This window comes from Peromyscus californicus, unplaced genomic scaffold (assembly GCF_007827085.1).
Source record: "Peromyscus californicus insignis strain IS unplaced genomic scaffold, ASM782708v3 Scaffold_7__1_contigs__length_154581171, whole genome shotgun sequence".
Taxonomy (NCBI): Eukaryota; Metazoa; Chordata; class Mammalia; order Rodentia; family Cricetidae; genus Peromyscus; species Peromyscus californicus.
The window spans coordinates 143,678,664-143,705,329 of NW_026294595.1; the positions used below are offsets into that span (position 1 = coordinate 143,678,664).

The following is a 26,666-nucleotide window of genomic DNA, read 5'->3' on the forward strand; positions in this document are numbered from 1 at the left end:
GTTCTTATTCTGGAGAACGCTTTTCCTTTTTGTTTTTGACACAGAGTCTTGCTCTGTAGCCCTGGATGGCCTGGAGCTCACTATGTAGACCGGGCTGGCCTCAAACTCACAGAAATCCACCTGAGTGCTGGGGACAAAGGCAGGTGCCACCACATCTGGCTCTTTTAGAATTCTTTACTGGGGCTAGCTGAGTATACATCTGGTACCGACACGGAACCCATGTCCAGAAGGTCCCATACTTGGTTCAATGCTCCACTAGAACATCTTGAAATTCTTTTCGCTTTTCCAGGGCAGGGACGGCTGAGACAGGGTATCATGTGGCTCAGTCTGGCTTCAAACTGGCCTTCAGCTTCTGATCCTCCAGCTTCCAACTCCTGAGCGCTGGGGTTATCAGCATGGACCACCATACCCAGGTTTGTCTTGCTTTTTAAAGCCAGGGTCTCCCTATGTTACTCCAACTAGTCTTGAACACCTGAGCTCAAGGAATCATCCTGCTTCAGCCTCCTAAGTAGCTAGGGCTATAGACGTGTGAACATCTGCCTGTGGATTTGCTTCAGGTGTGGGTACCACACCTGTCCACATGGTTTGCATCCAAACTCTCCTCCTCAGGCTTGTGTTCTGGAATGCTTAATCACCAGTGTGGCACTATTTGTGAGGTGGGGCCTAGCCGGAGGGAGTGCCACTAGAGGCTGGCCTTGGAAGGTGACACCTATCCCTGGTTCCAGCAGCTTCATGTTCTCATCCTGGTCCCAGGATGTAAAGCTACAAACAGCCCCATCACGTGCTCAAGGTGGAGTGAGACTCTCTGAAACTCTAAGCCAAAGTGATGCTTTCATTTCTTAAATTATGTCTGTCAGGTAATTTGGTCAGAACACCACATAGATCACCAATACACACAAAGTTTCTTGTTTTGTTTCTTTTTTTCTTTAGAGACATGGATTTACTATATGGCTTTGGCTGGCTTGGAACTCACTGTATGGACCAAGCTGGCCTCAAATTCAGAGCTCTACCTGCCTCTGCTTCCCAAATTCTGGAACTGAAGGTGTACGCCACCATGCCTGGCTAAAACTGTTTCTTACAATTATCCCAGGCCAGGCTTGAACTCACGACCCTCCTACCTCAGCCTCCCAAAGGCTGTGATCGCAGGTGTGAGGTCCTGCAGCTGGCTGAGACCCTTACTTACATCTGACCTCTTTTGTCCTGTGGGACTGGGGTGGGAGCCTCCTCTTCCAGCCCTGAACTTCAAGTTCACGTCTCTTACTCATTTACTTACTAACACCTGTGAATCCCACTCACCACCCACACCACAGCCTTTCACACCACAGCCTTTCACACCACGGCCTTTGCTCAGCTCACACCAAGACTGTACGGAGAGCCAGCTATAGCAATGAATGCTGTAAGCTGGAGTCTGGAGGAGCCCTGGGGTATTCACAGCGGGTAGGACTTGCCTGTATCACAGGGTAAGCCAGCAACAGGACATGGCACGGCCCTTGGAACCGTTATCACTGATGGTGATAATCCTGCTAAGAAGCAGAGATACAGTGTCCAGAAAGGGACACAGAACCAGGCACTGTGGCAATCGTCTCTAATTCTCGAATTCTAGGGGATGAGGCAGGAGAATTCTGAGCTCCAGCCAACCTGGGCTACAAAGTGATAGCTGATCTCAAAAAGCAAAACAAGACAACTGTGGTGGTTTCAATGAGAATGCCCTCACAACCCCATAGGCTCACAGATTTGAATGCTTGGTCCCCACTTGATGGAACTGTTTGGGAAGGATTAGGGGTGTGGCCTTGTTGGAGGAGGTGTGGCCTTGTTGGAGGAAGTGTGTCATTAGGGGTGGGCTCTGAGGTTTCAAAAGCCCACACCAGGCCCAGTCTTGCAGATCATGTGAGCTCTAAGTGCCCATACCTGCTTACTAGCTGCCCCATTCCCAACCATGAGGATCATGGATTAGCCCTCTGAAACTGTAAGCAAGCCTCCAATTAAATGCTTTCTCTTATAAATTGCCTTGGTCATGGTGTCTCCTCACAGCAACAGAACTGTGACTAAGACAGCAGGTCTACAGTACATGCGTTAGTCCCAGCACTGGGGAGGCAGAAGCAAGTGGGTCTCTGTGAGTTGCCAGCCAGCCTGATGTACACAGTGAGTTCCAGCCCAACTAGAATTATGTAAGACCCTGATTCGAAAAAATAAAAAAGAGCAAGGAGCTGGAGAGATGGCCCATTAGTACAAGCACGGGCATGTGAGTTTGGATCCCCATCACTCACAGAAAAATCTAGGGGCTGTGGCATGTGTCTGTCTGTAATCTGGGAGCTGTGGCGTGTGTCTGTCTGTAATCTGGGGCTGTGACATGTGTCTGTCTGTAATCTGGGGCTGTGACATGTGTCTGTCTGTAATCTGGGGCTGTGGCATGTGTCTGTCTGTAATCTGGGAGCTGTGGCGTGTGTCTGTCTTTAATCTGGGGGCTGTGACATGTGTCTGTCTGTAATCTGGGGGCTGTAGCATGTGTCTGTCTGTAATCTGGGGCTGTGACATGTGTCTGTCTGTAATCTGGGGCTGTGGCATGTGTCTGTCTGTAATCTGGGGCTGTGGCATGTGTCTGTCTGTAATCTGGGGCTGTGGCATGTGTCTGTCTATAATCTGGGGCTGTGGCATGTGTCTGTCTGTAATCTGGGGCTGTGGCATGTGTCTGTCTGTAATCTGGGGCTGTGGCATGTGTCTGTCTGTAATCTGGGGCTGTGGCATGTGTCTGTCTGTAATCTGGGGCTGTGGCATGTGTCTGTCTGTAATCTGGGGCTGTGGCATGTGTCTGTCTGTAATCTGGGGCTGTGGCATGTGTCTGTCTGTAATCTGGGGCTGTGGCATGTGTCTGTAATCCCAGTGCTGGGAAGCCAGAGAGAGGAGGACAGAAGGATCCTGGGCTTGCTGGACAACCAGCCAGTCTAGCCAATCAGCAAGCTCCAGGTTCAGTGAGAGAGTCCCTTTCAAACACCAAGGTGGAGAGCAAGGTGGACACCGAGTATCAACATCTGGACTCTACATAAACAAACATGCACACATATATTAAATACACACATATTCTCTCATACATGTGCGCACACACACACACACACACACACACACACACACACACACACACACACACACACACACAAATCAATCCTGTAAAGGAAAGAAAAAGACTCCGCAGGTGGACTCAGGCTCCTTTGTATCCCCCCCACACCTTCAACCATTCCCTGTAGGAAACATTAGTTCAACCCTGGGGAACAGCGGGCTTCCTGTTTCTCCGCTCCAGAATCTATCAGCTAGCTAACCGTGCCTGGATCCCCTCCCAGGCTGATGGTTTCTTGGGGGTTTTGCTGAACTTCCAAGACAGAGTGCGGAGCCAGGGCCTGGGCTAATATCTAAATCTGTGAATTTCTCTTCTTCAGGCGCACTAGGGTGACAATGGAGACAGGGGCAACAAAAGAAGACATATTTTTCATGCTAGAACCATCTGCCAATTCTTCTCAGCATCTTTTCAACAACTGAGTGGAATCAAGGCAGGAGCCGGAAATGGGGCGCACAGGGGAGGGCTGAAGAGTCATTCACCAGAAACGAGTTGAAATATGAAAAGCAGCACAGAAGGGCAGGAGCCTGGCTAGCTCGCTGAAAGGAATCCAGAGGCCGCTATGCTTGCGCTCTGAAGAGAGCCTCCATTTGTCTGTGCTGTGGCTTTTGTCGGTTGCCAAGCATCTTAACGTTACAGTAAGAATATGTTATTAAGACAGGATTTAATATAATTTAATTTAATTACACAATCTCAGAGAGCACCCTGCAGAGCAGTCTTCCGACTGGCCACGGGGAAAGCCCCAAACCCTGCCTCTGTAAAGACCTTTGTCCAAAGTGTAGTAGCTGTGCAGTCCGAGGGCATTTCCAATCTAATTCAAATCTGTCCTTACTCCAGAGACATGTGGTTTTTCAGACCACCAACCTGGAAAACGTCTTCAAACAAAACAGAACATTTCCTAAGCATGTCACCCCAATGTGTTTCCCAGGAGGGAATTCTCTGGGAACTCCGACACCACAGACAGGCTGCCTGCCAAGCCGATCATACTAAGCATCTGACAGTCTCTCTGGCATTCAATTTATCTCTTGCACAATTCCCAATTTCCCAAAAACGAGAGCCTTTTGGATGCTGGGTCTCTCCTAAAATAATGATCCTTGCTGATGAGGTCAGTAACCTCAGGGGACTTAACTACTCCAGCCACCAATACCCTTTACCAACGACTTTACCAGCACCCTTTACCAACACCCTTACCAGCACCCTTTGCCAACAACTTTACCAGCACCCTCACACTCCAATGCACACCTGAACCTGCGTGGGCGGGACCACTGGCTGCGATCAAGGCTGGGCTTCTCCGAGGGTGGATGTGGGGGGCTTTTAAAGTTCTATCATTTAGGAATGGGTGAAATGGCTCACTGGGGACCCCTGCTACCAATCCCAACAACTCCCATCCTGGAACCAACGCAGAAGGACAGCACTGAGTCCCGCAACTGGTCCTCGGACCACACACACATATATCCAAAGTATGTTTTTAAATATAATGAAGTTGGAACTGGAGAAGTGACTCAGAGGTTAAGAGTCCTGGCCGCTCTTACAGAGGAGGACCAGGTTCAATCTGCAGCACCCACATGGCAACCCACAAGCTTAGAAGTTAAGAGCACTGTATACACAGACATACATGCAGGCCAAAACACATAAAATAAAACTTTAAGTTAAATAAAAATTTAAATATATAATAAAATTAAAGTTCCCCATTTAAAATGTGATGTGTCCTGTAAGGAGTCAGTGAGGAGAGGCTGCCTGCTCACTTCCCTTTGGATTAAGACTACAACTTGGCAATGCTCCCAGAGCAAGGGTTTATGGCGCCTGCAAAGACGTCTTCACAGATGCCGGTATAAAGCTGATGCCTTTGTCAAAATCTTAGGATGCAATGCTCAACTGGAAACAGTTTCTATTGAATGCTATCTTTGAAAGTTGTCATTTATTAATTTTTGAGTGTGTGTGAGTGTGTGCCAGAGAACAGCTTTGAGTGTTGTTCCTCAGGAGCTGAACATCTTGATTTATTTGTTTGTTTTTATGTGTATGAGTGTTTGCCTGCATGAATGTGTACACCGTGTACATACAGTGCCGTGGAGGCCAGGAGAGGGCATCAGATGCCCTGTAACCAAAGTGACAGGTGGTTGTGAGATGCCACATAGGTCCTAGGTAAAAGCAGTAAGTGTTTTTAACTGCTGGGCCATCTCTCCAGCTCCCACCTTGTATTTTGAGACAGAGTCTCTGACTGCCTAGACCATCTATTCAGCTAGGCCAGCTGCTCAGTAAGCCCCAGAGTCACTGGCCAGGGAGGGGGTAGGGGCCGAGGGGCTCTCCCTTCTGGCGCCAATTGCCCATCCGCACGTGCAGGCGGGCGCGACCCCACCTGTCCCTGCCTCCCTGGTGCTGGGATCGAAAGCACACGCCGTCACTCCTGGATTTTCACATGGGCCTTCGGGGTCAAACTCAGGTCCTCCTGCTTGCAAGACCAGCACCTTATTGACTTACCTATTCCCCCAGCTCCCAAAAGATGGGTTTTTTTTTTGGTTTTTTTTTGTTTGTTTGTTTTTCGAGACAGGGTTTCTCTATGTAGCTTTGCGCCTTTCCTGGAACTCACTCGGTAGCCCAGGCTGGCCTCAAACTCACAGAGATCCACCTGGCTCTGCCTCCCGAGTGCTGGGATTAAAGGCGTGCGCCACCGCTGCCGCCCGGCCTCCCAAAAGATGTTTTTAAAAGTTGTTCTGGGTCCACTGAGATGACTCAGCAGGCAACAGTGCTTGTCACCAAGCCTAACAACCTGAGTTTGATCCCAGGGACTCACATGGTAGAAGCGGAGAAATGACTTCTGCAAGCTGTTCTCTTGACCTCCATATGCACGGGTCACACTCTCTCCCACACATCAACATGGACATGCACCATAAATAAATATAAAGATAAAATAAAGCAGTTCAGCATCACATGAACAGGATGTTTTCTCCTTCTCAGCCAGCAAAGGGAAAGGTGAGCCGGATGCGGCCGAGAGGACTAATTCTCGGAGCACAGTGACAGTGGCCCGGACTTGTCCTCTAGTGTCTGAGCAACTGTCCCAAGCCTGGACCTACAATTCTGCTCCCCTCAACTGTCTGCAGCAAGTGACTACTAAGTTATGAGCACTGCCCAGAGGCTGACCTCGTGATGTGAGCCGGCTGTAGACCTGGGAGTTGACCTCTTTGTCACGCACATAGCATCGGATCTCCTCCACCGCCTCCCGGATGATGGTGACAGCCAGCACGAAGCCCTGCAGAGAGAGGGACAGAGGTGAGCCCTGCTGAGACCAATTATAGTCTTCTGATACTTGGGACATACAAAGTAAGATAAACAAACTGCCCCCCATCTGTGAGGACGAAGGGTTTGTCTTCACTCTGTAACTCACAGTTAGAACCACACACAAAAGCAAGTGCTCAGGAAGGCCCTTGCTGAAACAGGGGGTGATGGATGAATTGATGGGTCTGGGGGACCTGACTGGGCTCTGCTGCAGTTTGGACCTGACTGGGCTCTGCTGCAGTTTGGTCCTGATGGTGCCTGACCTGCAGCCTAAATATATATATGTGGGATGCCCAGTATGTTGGCTTAAGCGCAACATGTGGCCCTTTAAAAGGCCACTGTGCAGACCCAGATGCCCAGGGCACAGAAACAAAGAATGTTGTGTCTGCAAACCTGAGGCCGACTACTCACCAGCGGAACCCAGTAGGTGTAGAGGGCGCCCAGTCTCATCTCGGGGACAAACTGGGAGCAGGCGAGAAGCAGGAAGTAGAAGTTGAAGAAGTATCTGAACTGGCTGAACAGCACCTGGAATGGTGAGCAGGGGGCATCAGCATCCTCTAGGGTGGTAGCTGGGCAGGCTCAGAGGGAGGGTAAAGGGCAAAGAACTCCTGCAGAGAAGGCAGCTGCCATGCTGCCTGCACCGGGCCTAACCAGTCCTGTGTGCTCCAGGAAGGCATGTGTGAGCAAGAGGAACAACAGTTGCAGGGACTGGGGGTGTGGCTCAGTGGGTAGAGTCACACCCCCCCACCCCACCCCCACCCGCATGCATGACATCCTGGGTTCCAAGCCCAGCATGGTAAAACTCGGTGTGATGCTGCATGCCTGTAATGTCAGCACTAGGAAGCCGGAGGCAGGAGCATTAGAAATTGAGGGTCATCCTTGGCTACCTAGGAAGTTCAAGACCAGCCTGTCTCAAAAAGCAAATTGCTGGGGGCTGGAGAGATGGCTCAGAGGTTAAGAGCACTGGCAGCTCTTCCAGAGGTCCTGAGTTCAATTCCCAGCAACCACATGGTGGCTCACAACCATCCGTAATGAGATCTGGTGCCCTCTTCTGGCCTGCAGGGATACATGCAGATAAAGCACTACATACATTAAATAAATACATCTTAAACAAGAAGTTCCTTTAAAAAATAAAACAAGCAAATTGCGAATGCAAGATGCAGAACAGCTAATGGGGAAAGATCACATGGGGCCATGACTACGTCAGCCAGCTTCTGAGGGTTTACTGTGGTTGTTTGTTCTCTGTCTCTCTCTCCGTGTGCGTGTGCGTGTGCTTGTGTACAGGAATCATCTCTCTCCTCCCACCTCAGGGGTCACAGGGACAGAACTAAGGTCATCAGACTTGGCAGCAAATATCTTGACCACTGTGCCATCTCCCTGGTCCATATCTTACTTCTCTTGTAGTTTTGTTTCTGGGGACAGAGTCTCCTTATGTAGCCCCAGCTAGCCTGTAACTAGCTAGACCAGGCTGACCTCGAACTCAGAGTTCTGCCTACCTCTGCCTCTAAGCACTGGGATTAAAGGCCTGTGCCCCATGCCCAACCCTATGTTTTATTTCTTAAACTGTGTATTTTAGAAGTATATCTGGCAACTCAAAACTCTTATCTGGAAAGGGAGTCTAGTGGGAGACCATTATGCTATAATTTGAAGACAAAAACTATGTCCACCCATGGGTTTTTAAATTACATTTATTAAAGAAATTATTAAAGGGGACAGCACATACCATGGTACACATGAAGAGATCAGAAGCAAAATGCAGGAGTCAACTTGCTTTCTTTTCCATGTGGGTCAAACTTGAGTTGTCAGAACTCAGGTCCTCAGGCCTGGTGGTAAGCGCCTCCCACCCACTGAGCCATCCCACCAGGCTCCCATGATAGAAGTTTAGGGGTTTTTTGTTTGTTTGGGGGGGTTTTGTTTGTTTTTGGTTTCTTTAGACAGGGTTTTCTCTGTATAGCCTTGGCTGTCCTGGAACTCACTCTGTAGACCAGGCTGGCCTTGAACTCACAAAGATCTGTCTGTCTCAACCTCCCAAGTGCTGGGATTAAAGGTGTTCGCCACCACTGTCAGTCAAAAGTTTAGGTTTTTATGTTGGTTTGGTTGCTTCTTTTGGTTTCTTGAGACAAGGTCTCTGCAGTGGTTTAAAAACAAAAAACCCGCCCCCATAAGGAGTAGCACTATTAGGAGGTGTGGCCTTGTTGCAGTAGGTGTGGCCTTGTTGGAGGAAGTGTGTTACTGTGGAGGTGGGCTTTGAGTTCTCATCTATGCTCAAGCCACATCCAGTGAGACAGACCACTTCCTGTTGCCTGTACAAGATGTAGAACTCTCAGCTCCTTCTCCAGCACCATGTCTGCCTGCATGCTGCCATGTCACACCATGAAGATAACAGACTGAACCTCTGAACTTTAAACCACCCCATTAAATGTTTTCCTTAGAGTTGCCATGACCATAGTGTCTCTTCACAGCAACAGAAACCCTAAGACAAGTCTCTCTTTGTAATCCTGGCAGTCTTCTAACACACAGAGACCTGCTCTGCCTCCCAAGTGCTATAGTTAAAGGTGTGCTCCACCACATCTGGCCCACAAGAGAAGGTTTTTAATTTTTATTTTTACATCTACTCATTTTATTTTATATGTGTTTTGCCTGCATGTGTATCCGCACCACATGTGTGCTTGGTGCCCAAGGAGGCCAGAAGAGGGTGCTGGAGTTCCTGGAACTGGAGTGATGCGTGGCTGTGAGCTGCTAAGTGGGTGTTGGGAATTGAACCCAGGTCCTCTGTGCGAGCAACAAGTGCTCTTAAGGCACTGTCCCCTCCCCACAATAGAATTTTAACATCATAAAGGAAGGCAGTGGAGATGGGATCTGTCAGTATTCCATCACCATGGGGGAGGGGCTCACTGGGCTCTTCCCTTCCCTGAAGAGCTACTGGCAACTAATAGTTGCTAGAGAGGGGAGGTGGCGCCACTGGTAAAAGCTGTCTGTGCTCCTGTAAACAAGCCTAATAAATTCAATGAGTCACCAAAGGAAAAAAGCCCTGGAAGTGCAAGGGCTCCTATTCGGGAAGAGTAAGGGATCAATGGGAATGAGAGAGGGACAGAGAGAGGGTAAGGGGGTGAACACGGTCAAAATACATTATACACATGCATGAGACCCATTATTATATATGATATATGCTAATTAAAAAAATAACAGCTGGGCGTGGGGGCGACATTTTTTTCCTTGGTTTTTCGAGACAGGGTTTCTCTGTGTAACAGCCCTGGTTGTCCTGAAACTTGCTCTGTAGACCAGGCTGGCCTCAAACTCAGAGATCCACCTGCCTCTGCCTCCTCCTCCCGAGTACTGGGATTAAAGGCGTGTGCCACCACGGCCGGCCAAGTTTTTCTCTCTGTACTTTTAGTCCCCAATCCTCCTAGGCCTAACTCCCCACACTCAGTGGCATGGGGTAACAACTGAAACACCACTGATAACCTGTTTCGGCATTTTGACTATAATGTTAAGTCTCCAAAATACCCAATAAACGTGAAGTTATTCTAACAGACAGATGGAACACCATGGTCTGGAAGATGGCAGACATCCCTGAAGATGCAGTCCCACTCAGCCAGGGAAGACGGAAGGTCAGTGGTAAAGACAGCAAAGACATTCACAAAATCTACCCCAGGAACCACGGTCTGCTAAGACCAGAACCATGGCATAAACTCATGGTGGGAAAAGAACAATGTGGCTGCACATACCCCGGGAAGAAACGTGAAGAAATTGTACTTCTGGTTGTTGATGACATTTTGAGGGTACCGCTGGTCCCTCTTCTCGGGGTGTCCCAACCAGACAGTACGGGGCCTGGGCTCCCCTCCACCACAGCATCTCAGCCACTCACAGCACCTACAGGAAAGATAAGCCCACAAGATTAAAGCCACGCCCCCATTCTATCAAGGCCATGCCCATGTTATCCAGGCCATACTCACATCTAAGCCACACCCCATCATCAAGACTATATCCACACAGAATCTAAGTCATGCCCACAAGTGCCCGTGCCAGAGATTCACATAAGGCCAACCCTACACCATCAAAGCCACGCCCACATCTGCCCACTCTCCTCATAATGCTTTTCTTTAAAGGGTCCTGGCGAGGGCAGGGCCACAGCCCCCAATCTGGGATAACAACCAACCTCCACTGACCTAAGACACAGTGGTCCAAAGAGAAGGTGCTGTGTCCCTGTGACGGAAGCTTCAGAATCACCATGAACACAAGCCCTGGGCGTGTCCATGAGGGAGTTTCTAGATCGGGTGACCCACCCTAATTATGGGCAGTACCAGGAGTGGTATGTAGACAGTATCGGTGGGCTCTCAAACTGAACAAAAAGGAGAAATCCAGCTGATCGTCAGCATTCACTGGTCTCTGCTTCCTGACTGTGGACATGTGACCAGCTGCCTCACTCCGGTGGCAATGGCTCCCCCACTGTGATGGACTGTAAACCAAAATGCAAACCCTTCCCCTCTATGCTGCTTTCTTAGGTATTTAGTCACACCATGCAGAAGTGTAACGAATGCAATCCTGAAACCCAAAGTTATTTCAAAAACGCATTCACTGAAAAATAAAAAAAAAAATTTAAGCTAAAAAACTTTATATATCTCAGGAAGAATTACTATGGTTTTTGTACATTTTATAGATGAGGGCAGGGGGTGCAGAATGAGGTGCACAAGCCACGATATGAGCAACAGCCAGATCTGACCTTGCCCTGTGTGGGTCCCTGCTCAGTCAAGACTATTACATAAAGAACAGCGGAGGATCTCTCCACCCCAACCGATCTCTTTTTAGTAAATGTTAAAGGCGCAAAGCAGAAAGGCCATGTCTGTGTGCCTAGAGAACCTGGAGACAGGCCAGTGGCCAGCTGCAAGAGCAGGGACCTGAGTGCCACTCCCTGCCCAACTCTCCCCAAAGCGTTGGTCATTGGCACCAACCCTCCAGCACCCTGATCCTGGCTCCCAGTCACCTCACATAAGCCAAGGGACACACAGGGCTCTCCCACCAGCACAGTAAAGCCACTGTGAGAACCTGCTTCAGCAGAGCTTGTAAACAGGGGGCTTGACAATCACCAGCCCCGAGGCTACAGTGAAACACCACCACAGCCACGTTTGATGCTCACTCCACGCTCCCGCTCCCGTATGCACAGGCTAGGAGGAGGAAATTCCCGGACTGCCGCCCCTGCGCTATCACCAAGTGAAACCAGCCAGATATAGCGACTATGACTCACATAATGCCTGGTCCGCTGTGGACCCTCCTCTGCCCCTTCCTCCTGCAGGTCGGGTCTGGATGGGATGCTAAGGTTCAGGGCTAAGCCCATGGGGTCCATGTGTAGCAGGACCCCAAAGCAGAGCCAGCCGGCGAGCTGCCTGCTCAGAAGCTCAAAATTTCCATGATGAAACACAATGCTCTTTCTTAAAAATAGCATCCTCATTCCAGTAAACTCGGCTGGGTGGAGCATGCTGGGATACAGACAGGTGCCACAGCCAGTAACTGCTGCGAGCCACTCAGTTGTTCTAGGGCCAGAAGCCACGCAAGAAGCCCCGAGGACTCCACATTCTTCACATGCCTGCTCTCAGGTACAGTCACCACGCTGGCATGAGGGGACACTAGCTGAAGCTGTGTGACCTGAGTGTTAGAAGCGAGGAAAGAGGAGGCAGGGGAGATGGAGGGATGGATGGGGCAGTGGGGAGATTCACCTCACAGGCAGCAGACCACTTCACATGTAGAACATTCCTGACAATTCTCACTCTCCCACAATCCTTCATGTCGTACCTAAGAGCTGGTGAGGTGGCTAAGAGGGTAAGCACGTCTGCTGCACAGGCGTGATGGTCTAGCTCAATTCCCAGAGCCCACAGCGAACTTCCTCCTGAGAGCTCCACATTCATGCCACACTCACACAAACAAATAATAAAATAAAATCAGATAAATCAATAGAAAACATTGTACGTCACATAATCTAAAGAGAGATGGAAACGAATTAAGAGAACCACAGTTTATTATTCCTGTAAGTTTTGTGGATTTTTTTTTCTGTTCTGTTTTGGCTACAAGTTCCACATATTAAATAATTAGGTTGTTACTCCTTAGTAACCTATAGGTGTGTGTGTGTGTGTGTGTGTGTGTGTGTGTGTGTGTGTGTGTGTGTGTACAAGAACCAGGATGTTTACCCCAGCATTCATAGTGTAAGCCAAACACCAGATGCAAAGCCAACCATTCCTCAGCAAGAAACTGGTTAACTTTCCAGAAATGATCCATAAAGTGGACTTCCCAACAGCTTTGCAGCTTCAAACACAAAATGGTTCCATCGTCCATTTGTGCTAAAAGGCAAAGCACTGGAGTTGGGGAGGTGGTCCAGTCAGTGGCGCCTGCTTCACAAGCATGAGGCCGCCTCCTTCACAAGCATGAGGCCCGGAGCGCAATCCCCAGAACTCAAGGCCAGCTTCCTGACTGAGGACGCAGTGAGATCAGCTGCCTCATGCTCCTGACGCCATGACAGGCTGGACCCTCAAACCATAAGAATAAACCCTTCCTTCCTTAAAAAATAAATTAAAAAAGCCAAGCATGATGGTATGTATGTAATTCCAGTATTTGGGCAGCCAAGACAGGTAGATTCCTGGGGCTTCCCTACCAGCCAGCCTAACTTACTTGCCAAGTTCCAGGCCGGGGAAAGACTTGGGCCCGCTTCATTAATGTTTGTTCTTAACTTTGTGTAGGTATTGGCTGGGAGACTAAATGGTTCATTTTGTTTTTCCAGTTAAATTCATTCTAGTAAGGACCCACCCACTGAGGAAGCCCTTCCAATACAAAGCACCAATGCAGCCCAGACTGCCACACTTGTAACCCAACACACACGAGGCCGCAGAGCATGTTCAAGGTTGGTCTGAGCTTAGGCAAGACCCTGTCTTTGTCTAAAAAAAAAAAAAAGTCATATTCCAGGTCCTGAGAGTACCAAACTCTAGAACAAGACCCAGGACTTCTCCTTCACAGTCCCCCTTCCAAACATGTCCCTAGAAGATGCCAACAAGGTCTATCCCTCTTCCTATGGTCCCAACCACAAATCAAAACGCACTCCACCAGAGTTCACTCAGGGTAACCAGTGAGTTTATTGGACTTGCATACAGAGCATGGGTGAGGGATTCTGGCAGGAACATGGGTGGCCCCAAAGCAGTCAAACAGAATGGTCTGCGCCTGGATGATGTATCCCCTACCTCAGTTAATTTTCCCCAGCCCCTCCCCAAGAGGCCAAGTCCATCTGGGGCAAAATTGCATACAAATGGCTAGATACTCAGGACCCTCCCTGGTCCCTCCTTCTATGAGGGACAGTCAGTCAGACTGCGGAAGGGTGACGCACACTTCCAAGCATGGCTGTTTGAAGGAGGCAGCAGCTGTTCTACCTTGACGGCCTTGTTCTACAGCACTGAGCACACGGGAAATGAAGGGCCCTGCATCATCTGAGCGCGGCAATGAAGGCCAAGTCCGACCCCAGTTAATCAACTTGCTCGTCCTGCAGTCAGTTTCCACTGGAAACGAGCCGAAGTTGCAAACTTTCAACACACATCATCAGTCTGCGCTTCAGGTCAACGGTGTTTGCTGAGCCCTTGGTGAGAAAGGGGCGAGTTGTCTCAGTTTTTGGTCATGGTTTGAGCACAGGCCATCCTGAGTACTCACAAGCCAGATCCTCAGCTGGGCCGTGGGTACTTGCACTGAATAACACAACCGAGTCCCGTGGTCTAGCAGAGGGAAACTGAGCAAGCCATGCTCCAAACTGGGTGCTTCCAGAACGACCAACCCTCCTCCTCTTACAGGACACCAATGAGGAACCAATGCACCGTTCCACAAAAGCCCAAGGTGGGGAACTAGTGAATTCACTGAGCTTACTTATAAGCATAGATGAGAGTTACTTCCAGGGGTGTGACCCCAAAGCAGCTGCACCACTGAGAAGCCAGCCCAGCACGGACGCCGCCCCCTCATAGCTACACGGACGGAATACCCCTCAAGCTGCCCATCCATAGTCTAAACACTGTAGCACCTCTCTAGAATATGTGCATGGTTGGGACAAACTGCATATAACACTGGCCAGGAGGAGGAGGAAGCAACTGGGATCTCACTCAGGCGACAGCCCAGGGGCACTGCCGACCCCTTCCACCTGTGGGGAACATCTACATTAAGGACCCAATCCCGGGGGTCTCCAGCAAGCAGCCACAGCTGCTCTGACGATGAGGATCGCTGTGATGCTTGGAGGAGGGAGCTCTCTAACAGTGCGCGTGTTGGCACACAGGAGAACCTCAGCCCTTGAGGAGACTGAGGCAGAAGGACTGTGTTTGAAGGTATCCTGGGCTAAATAGTGAGATCGTGCCTCAAAAGTGTAAAAGTAAAATAACCGCCCCAGCAGCCCATGTAACCAGGCAGAGCAACGCAATCCAGGCAGATGAGCTGATGAGGCGAAGACCGGGAGGCAAGAAACAGCCCCTGAAGCAATCCGAGAAGACTGGTCCAGATGAAATATTCTACCATGATGGGAAAAGGGAGGATGAATGAGATCAGAGGAGGGGTGAGGATGGAGAAGGAGGAGGGAGGGGAGAGAGGAGGAGAGGAGGAGGAAGGAGAATGGATAAGGAGGAGGAGAAGGAGGAGGAGAGGAGGAGGGAGGATGGATAAGGAGGAGGGAGGAGTAGAAGAGGAGGGAGGATGGATAAGGAGGAGGGAGAAGGAGGAGGGAGGGGAGAGAGGAGAGGAGGAGGAAGGAGAATGGATAAGGAAGAGAGAGGAGGAGGAGGAGGGAGGATGTATAAGGAGGAGGGAGAAGGAGGAGGAGAGGAGAAGGAGGAGGAAAAGCAGGAAGAGGGAGGAGGAGGAACAGTGGTCAGAAATGACAGTCTCATCACCAGGGCAGAGTCTGGATCTTAATCTACATGCAGTAGAGCTCACTGGAGCTACAGCAGCAGACTGGAAAGACCTTATTTACATTTTTTTTTTTTTTTTTTTTTTTTTTGGTTTTTCGAGACAGGGTTTCTCTGTGTAGCTTTGCGCCTTTTCCTGGAACTCACTTGGTAGCCCAGGCTGGCCTCGAACTCACAGAGATCCGCCTGGCTCTGCCTCCCGTTACATTTTTAATTTGGATTTATTTTATGTGCGTGAGTATTCTGTTTGCACTCATGTAGGTGCACACCTGCCATACATATGCAGTGACCAAGGAGGTCAGAAGAAGGCACTGGATCTCCTGGAACTGGTGTTACAGACAGTTGTGAGCTGCCATGCCATGTGGCTATGGGAATTGAACCCAGGTCCTCTGGAAGAGCAGTCAGTGCTCTTAAACCCTGAGCCATCTCCTCAGCCTCCTGATTTACATTCTTAAAAGATCACTCTGGGGCCAGTGAGATGGCTCAGTAGGTAAAGGAGCCTGCCACCAAGCCTGATAACTTGGGTTCAATCTCCTGGTCTTCATCATAGAAGAAAACTGAGTCCCATAGGTTGTCCTCTGACCTACATACACACACTGTGGTGTGCACAAGCCCTACACATACAAATAAATGTAAATACACACACACACCCCAGTTAAAAAAAGAAGTCATCTTGGTTGCTAGGCAGAAAAGATGCTGCAGTGGACAAGGATGGGAGGGGCAAGAAGTGGGGAGGGAGGGGGAAGGGAAAGGGAGGAACGGAGGGAGAGAGGGAGAGAGGGAGGACGTGAATCAGGAAATCATCTGGAGGCTGGTGCCTCTGTCCAAGCACACAGGACAGAGACATAGGTCCAGATGCGGGTGGTCCCAGTGGGGGCCTGCAGGGATCTGTGCAGACCCTCAACATGCTGTGGATTGGACACATGCACTCTCCAGAAAGCTGAGGAAAGTCATGTGCTCACTTACAGCTCACAAGTGCAAAGCCAGGGGCTAGCACATCCCTCTGTCACAGCAGACGGAGAACCTGCCGACACCCGCAGCTCTATGTTACCCATTAACCAAGTGGCAGAAGAAGGCATGGAACCGGTGCCTGGCTGATCTGGACCCAAGCCAGGAGCTCTCAATACCTGTGGATCTACTTCCATTTCCTTTTGTTTGTGGGTGTGTTTGACTCATGATCTGTTTTATAGCCCAGGCTTGACCACAACTCATGGCCCTCCTGCCAAAGCCCACACTTTGCTTTTGTTTTATTACTTTGTTTTGTTTGTGACGGGGTCTCATGCATCCTAAGATGCATAACGGAGGATGGCTTTGAGCTTCTGGTCCTCTGCCTCCATCTTCAAAGTGCTGGGGTGATCCCATGTGCCACCAACCCGGTTTATGTTGTACTGCAGATCCAGTGCGGGGCCTCACGGCTAGACAAGAACTCCCTGGACAAAGCTACATCCCCAGCCTGGCTGGGGCTCTTCAACACCAAAGGGAACTGCCACCTGCTACAACAACAACAACAATTTTTTTTTTTCAAGACAGGATTTCTCTATGTAGCAGTCCCGGCTGTTCTGGGACTCGATTTGTAGACCAAGCTGGCCTTGAACTCAGAGATCTGCCTGCCGCTGCCTCCTGAGTGCTGGGATTAAAGGCATGGGCCACTACCACCAGACCAAAAAAAAGCAAAAACGAACAACAAAACCTTCTATCCCACATTCTAGATAGACTGGGAGATAGCCACAAGGCAGAGCACTTTAAGAGTGAGAAGCTGAAGGTCGGGCACAGTCCCATGGTGCATGGGCCCTGTGGGCAGGGTAAGGCTTCAAGCCAAACACACCCAAGTGCCAACTCCAGCCCAGGTCAACATTAACAGTGGGCTCTGGGCCACTCATCTGTGATCCAAGCTGGCCTTTATGAAGGAAAAGTCCTGTCGTGAAGAACTACTTTGAGAATTTGGGATTATGTCCACAGTATAGAAGAGCACTTAGCGCTTAAGGAATTCAATTAATTACGGGCTCTCCTTGTTGTGTGTGTGTTTGCTGGAAACAGGATCGCTATGTAGACCAGGCTGGCCTAGACTTACTATATAGACCAGGCTGGCCTTGAATTCAGAGATCCGCCTGTCTCTGCTTCCCGAGTGCTGGGATTAAAGCTCTGCACTACCATGTCTGACTATGGGCAGTCTGTCTTTCTGAGATTTATGTTATGTGCATGTGTGTTCTGTTTGTCCGCATGCATGTAAAAGCACTGTGTGTGTGCCTGGTGCCAGCAGAAGCCGGAAGAGGACACTGGGTCCCCTAGAACTAGTCACAGGTGGCTGTGAAGTGCCATGTGGGTGCTGGGCAGCACACCCAGGCAGGCCCTCTTCAGGAGCAGCCAGCGCTCTTGACCTCTGAGCCTCCCTTCCCTCCAGGCCTAACATCTTACAAGCTACGTTTCACGATTTTTAAAAAAAAAGAAACTTTTTCACAAAATAACTGTCTTCGTCTGATAGCAACAGCTTTCGAACCAGATTAAAATGTAAAGCCAGCGACCATCAAGGCAGCTCAGCAGGTAAAGCATTTAAAGTTCAAGCTGAAAAGCTCGGGACCCACCCCGGAAGGAGGACCGACTCCCAAAGGTGGTGGTGCTCTGGCCTGCACATGCACGCCATGGCACGTGCACCATCATAATGACAAAACTTCAGGGGCCAGAGAGGCGGCCCAGCTGGGAAGAGTGTGTGCTAGTCTCACCAAAGAGCCAAGTTCAGTTCCCAGAACCAACACTGGACAGCTCATGGCCTGTAGCTCAAGCTCCAGGGGCTGGCGCGCGCACGCGCTCTCTCTCTCTCTCTCTCTCTCTCTCTCTCTCTCTCTCTCTCTCTCTCTCTCTCTCTCTCTCTCTCTCACACACACACACACACACACACACACACACACACACACCTATTTAAAAAAATAAAAGCTGGGCTAGGGTAACACACATCTTTAATCCCAGCACTTGGGAGGCAGAAGCAAGACGATCTCTGCGAGTTCCAGGCCAGCCTGGTCTACATAGAGAGAGACCTTGTCATAAAACAAAACAAAATGAAATCTGCCCATTGTATGCAAGACAGAAGTTCCAACCTCAGAATAGCAAGAAAATTGTATGTGCACCTATATATTTATATAGATGCAAAAATATATGTTGTTATTAGCAAATGATTACAAGTGTTTTCTAAAATAACACAGCAGCACAGGGTAACTAACAAGGGTTGACAGGAACATTACCTATGATTTGCATACACTCCTGCACCTTTGTGTGAATTTGTGGCTAGTATGTGTTTTTCATATAAAAATAAGTGACTTGGGGTTGGGGAGATGGCTCAGCGGTTAAGAGCACTGCCTGTTCTTCCAGAGGTCCTGAGTTCAATTCCCAGCAACCACATGGTGGCTCACAACCATCCGCAATGAGATCTGGTGCCCCTTCTGGCCTGCAAGCATGCATGTAGGCAGAACACTGTATACATAATAAATAAATCTTAAAAAAAAAATAAATAAGTGACTTATTTTAAAAATAAATAATTTTAAAATAAATAAATAAATAAGCTAGGGAGGTATCTCAGTGGCCGGGTTCTTGCATGGCGTGTATGCGTTTCTAGGTTCTGTCCCTAATATTGTAAAATAAATCAAAGCCCACCACCCCATCTCACCACCTGCTCTCGGGTCACTCACCTCCACCATGGCGGGGTGCCAGCCAGTATGTCTGTCCTGCCCATGTTGAGGATGAACTCCCCCAGGCTTTCACACGCCCTGGGCATGATCAGTCCCTCCTGCTGTACTTCCCCTTTGATCTGGGCCACTGGGTCACAGGCCGTAAAACAGGTGCAGCATGCAGCCCACAACCAGCACGAGGCACAGCGGGCACCTAGAAATCGCCAGCACCAGCCAAGGGTGGCGGGGCATGACTGTGATCCCAGCGTGGGCAGTAGAGGCAGGAGGATCAAGGGCTCAAGGCAGCGTAGGAAGTTCAAGTCCTGGCTACACAAAACCCTGCCTCAAAACACCACAACAAAAAAGAAATCCAGGTACCCGTGGATACCAAAACAGTCAATAAAAACAGTCTATACGTCGCGTAAGTGCGAGCTCCATGCATACCAGTGAGTCCTCCAGCCTCTGGGCGACCGTGCATGGCTTCCAGCCAACCCTCCTTGCCCATGAAAAACTATTTCCCACAAAGTCCAAACTGGGAAGCACAGAGACAGGCCATGGTTGAGTTTTTCCATGCCGTCCCACTCAGAAGTGCTGCCTCGAGCTCCCAGACTGACTACTTTGGAAGGAACCCAAGGACAGATGCAGGACACACACCAGGGACCCCCAGCAGCAGCCCTGCCCCACTAGCTCCCACCTCCCCCACGGTCATTAACACCACTCTGTGTATCCATGGTTCCAAGTTTCAAGGTCCATGGACAATACACACCGTCACCCATTCCTTCCAGCACGGGAAGGCTGAGGCAGGAGGATCACTACACGTTCAAGGTGAGGCTGGACTACACAGTGAAATCATGTCTACAAAAAAAAAAAACAAAACCACAGAACAGCCAGTATGGTGACGCAAGCCTTTAATTCTAACACCCAGGAGGCAGAGGCAGGGGATTTCTGTGAATTCCAGGTCAGCTACGGCTACTTAGTGAGACCAAGTTTCAAAAAACCAAACGTGCTAGAGAGATGGCTCAGCGCTGTTGTAAGGGACCAGAATTCAATGGCTGGCACCCTTGTAAGACTGCCCCCCGCCCTCTGCAGCTCCAGTTCCCAGGGATCTGACCCTCTCCCCTAACCTCCCTGGACACCAGGTACGCAGTACACATACATACGTGAAGGCAAAACAGCCACACACATAAGAAAAAGAAGTCAAATCCTTTTCTTACTTTTTTAATGTAAAATAAAAATCCCAAACAACAACAATGTACCAGCGGTGTGAACCTCGGCCATTTCTCAGAGAGGAACTCACTCGCTCTAGGTCATGGGTATAGACAGCGCTTCCCAAACTTGAACCACAGTCTTGTTTGACTACGTGGTCTCTGAAGCCAGCTGGGCCTTGGGAGACGGCCACCTCCCTATGAACTTTCCTCCTCCTTCTGCGGCTCCCATGGAGACCAGGACTGTCACAGTGCTGCTGCGCCATGGGCAGGGCCTTGGCATAGAGAAGCCTCAGCAAGGCCACAGGGAAGGTTGCCAAAGCCCTGTACAGTCAGGTGGTGGTGCTGCCATGCCCATCACCTTAGGAAGCTGAGGCAGGAGGATCAGGAGTTCAAGGTCATCTTTTGCTGCATGCCACATTCCAAAACAACATAAAGGCCAAAGAGACGCTGCACCTAATCCCAGGGGGGCTGCACCCAGGAGTCAGGCCAGGCAGGACTTGGGCATAAAGCCAGCTTAGTGTGCAGACACCCTCAGCAGGAGAATGCCATCATTCCTGCTGCCAGGGACACTGACCCCGGGTTCCAACTATGCTACAAACCCCCTTTTCAGGCAAGCCAGACATGACCACACCCGGCCCTCTTATCCACACCAGCTTGTGGTGACAAACTGTCACCCACACCTGTCATCCCAGCCCTGATGGTGGCTTTGGGACCAGCCTGGGCTACATAGTGAAACCCTGTCTCAAAAAGACCACACAAAGCTGTACTCACTCAACAAACACAGACTGAATGGTCAGTCTCCTGAATTTAACCTGCCCCAAGTCAAGGTCACCCAACAAAGACCAGAGAGCATTCACATCAAATGGCCCCTGAAGAAGGGTTAGGACGGGTCCTAACCCTCAAATACGGGGAAATTCAGGCTTTTGCAGAACCTTCCAGAAACCCACATAATAAAATAAAGACAGGCCCCCTTGAGCATCTAGTGACTTGAGAATATGGCCAATAAAAATTCCTCCAAGGACAAGGTTCCCCGAGATGGCTTAGTAAGTAGAGGCATTTGCCACAAAGCCTCAGGACTCGTCCAGTCCCCAGAACTCATGTACGTGGAAGGAGAACCAAGACCACAAAGCTGACCTCTGACCTCCACCTGAGCACCGGGGCACGCACTCCCTCTGGCCCCACTGCAACAATAATAAAGATTTTGTTTATTTATTTAAACAAGGTCTCATCGTGTACCCCAGGCTGGCCTCGAACTCAGAGATCTGCCTGCCTCTGTCTCCTATTTACCAGGATTAAAGGCGTGTACCACTACACCTAACATAATATATATTTGTTCTTTAATTTAAAAAATACATAAAGGAGCCAGGCATGCTGGCACACGCCTTTAATCCCAGCAGTCAAGAGGCAGAGGCGGGTGGATCTCTATGAATTCGAGGCCAGCCTGGTCTACAGAGTGAATTCCAGGACAGCCAGGGCTACACAGAGAAACCCTGTCTCAAATAACCAAAAGCAAAAACAAACAAACAAGTATCCATAAAGGAAAGTTTATCAAGATATCTTCAACATAACAACTATAATTACAGCTCAGCTGGTGGTGGCGCACACCTTTAACCCAGCACTCCGGAGGATGAGGCAGCTGGATCTCTGTGAGTTCAAGGCCAGCCTGGTCTACAGAGTGAGTTCCAGGACAGCCAGAGCTACACAGAGAAACCCTGTCTCGAAAACAAGCAAGCAAAGAAGAACTATAATTTACAACAGTAAAAACAAGCTGAATTAAACCACTGACTAGCCGTTCCTGAAGGCTCTCATCGGAGGGAAACAAACCTGAGTGTTAACAATGGGAGACTAAAGCACACACATCCTCAGCTCACAACTGCCTGTAAGTCCGGCTCCAGGGACCCAAGGCCCTCTTCAGTCCTCCACAGAACACATATGTGCACTCGCGTGTGTGTGCACACACAGATTTTTTTGTTTGTTTGTTTTTGTTTTTTCGAGACAGGGTTTCTCTGTGTAGCTTTGCACCTTTCCTGGAACTCACTTGGTAGCCCAGGCTGGCCTCGAACTCACAGAGATCTGCCTGGCTCTGCCTCCCGAGTGCTGGGATTAAAGGCATGCGCCACCACCGCCCGGCCAGATTTTTTTTAAAGGTTGAGCTTTACATAACTCTGAGCTGGGGCACTTGTGTGGCACATGCAAAGGCCCTGGATTCCAACCCTTAGCACCACAAAGTGATAATAATAATTTAGGCGCTACATTATTAACTTTTCTACAATAGGAATTATCATTTTCATGCCCAAAGGGAAGAGTTACTATTTAAAAACCCCACTGGGAAGCTGGGTGAGATGACCCATAGCTGTAATCTAAGATCCTGTGAGATGAGGACAGGGGGAGGCCAGCCTGGGCTACATGAAGCCCTGCCTTAATGCAAAACATCCCACTGGGGCCCTGGAGTTGGGGGTTCTCAGTACAGTTCTGGGGTGTGGTCTTCCTGGTCCCACAGCTCCTCTGTGTGCAGGGCTCTCTCTTATCAAGGCTCTGATCCCACAGACCCTCATTCTAGCACTCATTGCTACTCAGGAGGGACATCTGTGACTATGTCCCCAAGGCTCAGCATTGGGTTAGGGACTGCTGGGAATTTCAGGTATGCTATAGCTGTGAAGCCGCAGCTGAGGTGGCAGTGAGGGCACCTCAGTCACCATGCAGGTGTGGGCTCAGTCTGCGATCTGTGATCCAGGCCTCAGAGAAGACGCTGGCAACAGCTACGGAACGGGGGGGGGGGGGGGGGGGGAGGGAGGAGGAGAAGGAAACAGACAGGCTGGGGAGCCTGGGCGGCTGCAGGGCACGGTGCTGAAAGACCTCAGGCTGGTTCTCTGAGCTCTGCAAGCCTCGCTTTGCTGGGGCACCGAGCAGCAGGACCACATGGGAGTCCCTAGACGAGGCTTACACACCTGGGACAGGGGCACTGGCACCTAAGACTCCAAGTTCACCCAGCTTCCCGGACACGTGATGTGCCTCAGTGCACACAAGCGGCTGCTGCCAGGAGTCTGCCTCTGGTGTCCCCAGCACTGGTGCTGCCAGCCACCGAGTCTGTGCGCAGTAAATATTTACGGAGTGCGTGAATGCGTGAGTCACGGGGCTATTTTTAGTCTGAGTGCTATGTTATAAATTTCAGTTGCCTTTTGGGTGCATGTGCAGAAGGAGGAGACTGAAACACCTTGGCTGGCCTTCCATGAGATGGTGTACAGAACAGGAGAGTGTCACTGGGCTGGGCTGCCTTACCCAGACAAGAGAGGCCTCTCTCCTCAACCCTTCCCCGATTTGTCCCTGTGCTTTGGACCACAGAGTTCAGAACCAAGCTGCATCCAACCTGGGAGAATGCAACAACATTCTGCTTCTGAGAACCGGAAACACTAGCGTCCCACCCCCTACCCCCCTTTTTTTTTCCTTTTCAGTCCCTAGGGCTGGAACTCAAGGCTTGGTTCCTGGCTGAGCACATGCTCTACCACTGAGCCACGGCCACAGCCTCTACAATGCTGTTTCAAATATTTGTGCCAAGTACGATGTGTGCACTTGTAATCCAGAAGCAGGAGGGCTGCTCTAAGTCTGAGGCAAGCCAGGCTACACAGTGAGACCCTGTCTTAAAAGCAAAGGGAAAAAAAAAAAGGCATTTGCTGCAGGGTATGGTGGCACATGTCTGTAATCCCAGTACTCTGGAGGCTGAGGCAGGAGGATTACCATAATTTCAAGGCCAACCTGGGATATGAAATAAGACCGTCTCATAAACAAACCTGAAATTCTGGCTCGTCACCAGCCACTATGGGACCCCCCACTGCCAACTGTCTCCCTCTGCTTCAATCTTACTGGGTTTGTTGCTACTGTTATCTGAGTGTGGGGTATTTGTTTGGTTGCTGTTCCTGAGGCTTGACTCCAGCCTCTCCCACATGCTAGGCAAGTGTTATTTCTATACTTGCCTTTGTATGAAGAGGCATATGCAATATGTGTTAGGAATAAGGCTGGTTTGTTGTTGCTTTGTTTTTGAGACAGGGTCTTATGTAGACCTAGCTGGCCTTGAACTCATGGTGAACAACTGCCTCTGCTTCCCAAGTGCTGAGAATAAAAATTTTTGTTTGTTTGTTTTTTTGTTTTGTTTTGTTTTTTCCGAGACAGAATTTCTCTGTATAGCCCTGACTGTCTTGGAACTCACTCTCTAGACCAGGCTGGCCCCGAACTCACAGAGATCCATCTGCCTCTGCCTCCTGAACGCTGGGATTTAAGGTGTGGGCCACCACTGCCCTGCTGGTTTTTTGTTTTTTAATTTAAAGACTTAGCTGGGCATGATGACACACACTTTTAATCCCAGTACTCAGAAGGCAGAGGCAGATGCATCTGTGAGTTCAAGGCCAGCCTGGTCTACAGAGTGAGTTTCCAGGACAGCCAGGGTTACACAGGGAAACCCTGTCTTGAAAAACAAAACAACAACAACAACAAAATCGAAAGTGTATTCCAAGTCAATGATTTCATTTTGGAGAGAGGCTCAGTAGTTAAGAGCATATGCTGCTCTTGCCAAGGACCAGTGTTCAGATCCCAGTCCCCACATCATGACTTACAACTGTCTGTAACTCCATATCCAGGGGATCTGCCTTCCTCCTCTGGCCTCTGTGAGTACTGCACACATGTGGTACACAGACATACATGCAGACACTCAGAACATAAAGCAGCTTCATCAGTTAAGACAAATAAAAACCAGGTTGAGAATAAACATTGAAATATTCTATCCTTTCTCTTTCATTAACATAAACATCACTCACGGGGTACAGATCAATGGGGTGCAGATCAATACGAGGTCTCAAAACAGACCACTTCTGGAGAATGTGGAGTTGCTGGTGTTACCAGGTCAGCCTGGTGGTACTGAGAATCTCTGAAGAATGCTTACCCAGCATGCCTGAGGCCTTAGGTTCCAATTTCAGCACCACAAAACCCGAGTGTAGGTCTGTGACCCCAGCACTCAGGAGGCGGAAGCAGTATGATCAGAAGTTCATTTCATTTTATTTATTTATTTTATGTTGGGGGAAGGAGGGGTCTGGGTACCATGGAACAGGAATGGTCACAGGACAACTTGAGGAAGTCGGTTCTCTCCTACCATCACAGGGGTGCTGGGGATTAAACTCAAAACTATCAGCCTTGGCAGCAAGCGCCTTCATCCGCTGAGCCATCTCATAGCCCCTGCAACATACTTACAGGAAGCTCTTAAAACTGGACTGAGCTTGGGCTGGAGAGATGGCTCAGGGGTTAGGAACACTGGCTGTTCTTCCAGAGGACCTGGGTTCAATTCCCAACACCCACATGGCAGCTCACAACTGTCTGTAACTCCAATTCCAAGAGATCTGACATCTTCACACCAGTGTACAGCCATGTACACTTTAAACTCAGCATCAGTACAAATAAAGTTTTATTAATAACAGTGAGGTAGAACTCCTGCCAACATCATAGCCAGTATTCCTCTATGACTTCTCTGTTGGAACAAAGGATCGTAAGTTTAGACATTAAATAATAAAAGTGTATTTTGCCCAATTCTGATGGCCATGGATCTAAGATCAAGGTAGCTACAACTTGTTTTCCTCTCGGGCCTCAGTGGTTTGCAGGTGGCTGGGTCCCCCTGTGGCATTTCCTCGTTCATTCTCAGTGTTGCCAGGCCAGATCTAGGCCACCCAACCATCCTGTTCTTTGATACACTGTTAGGTAGTTATCTTGGGGGGGGGGGTAGTGGGCACCTGCTTGTCACAACACTCACGTGGAGGTCAGGAGACGGAACTCCATTCTCTCCTTCTTCACCCGGGTCTGGGACCTAGCTCAGGTCATCAGACTCCCTCTACCCACTAAGCCATCTCAACAGCCCATATTTTGTTTTGTGTTTATGGGTACAAGCTTTACCATGTTTTATCTTAATCACTTTTTTTGTTGGGTTTTTTGTTTTGCTTTGTTTTTGAGACAGGGCTTCACTGTGTACCCTTGGCTGTCCTGGAACTCTCTCTATAGACCAGGCTGGCCTCGAACTCAGAGATCCACCTACCTCTGTGTCCCCAGTGCTAGGTTTAAAGACGTGTGCTACCACCACCTGGCTCTTAATCACTTCTTTAATGGCCTTCCAAATATGGTCACACTCAAAATTAGGGTTTCTATATGGGAATCTGGGGATGGAGAATACAATATAGTCCACACCACTTCTCAATACACCCTACTAATAGAGCTCAATGCACTTTGGAGCCAGACCTGCAGGCACAGGACTATTACCCCAGCTACTCTGGAGGCTGAAGCAGAAGGATCCCAAGTTCAAAGCCAGCCTCATTTACAAAGTGAGCTTAAAGAAAGCCTAGACAATCCAGAGAGACCCTGTGTTAAAATAAAAAAAAGCCTGAGGCCGACTTGGTGGTGGCGCACGCCTTTAATCCCAGCATTTAGGAGGCAGAGGCATGTGGATCTCAGTGAGTTTGAGACCAGCCTG

At 49.5% G+C, this 26,666-nt stretch overlaps 1 protein-coding gene across 3 annotated transcripts in view; it reads right to left on the reverse strand.

The window, feature by feature from the left end:
• Positions 1–26,666, reverse strand: part of Atp9a (ATPase phospholipid transporting 9A (putative)) — a 105,768-nt gene that overhangs the window by 69,398 nt on the left and 9,704 nt on the right. For 2 of the 3 annotated variants that reach the window (XM_052725758.1, XM_052725759.1), the window contains exons 2-4: positions 10,111–10,255; positions 6,794–6,907; positions 6,248–6,356 (exon numbers count right to left, since the gene is read on the reverse strand). In XM_052725758.1, the coding sequence (XP_052581718.1) occupies positions 6,248–6,356; positions 6,794–6,907; positions 10,111–10,255 (368 nt within the window). Of the gene's footprint in view, positions 1–6,247; positions 6,357–6,793; positions 6,908–10,110; positions 10,256–11,627; positions 11,740–26,666 lie in introns of those variants that run through there. The other variant, XM_052725760.1, reaches the window with a different exon arrangement.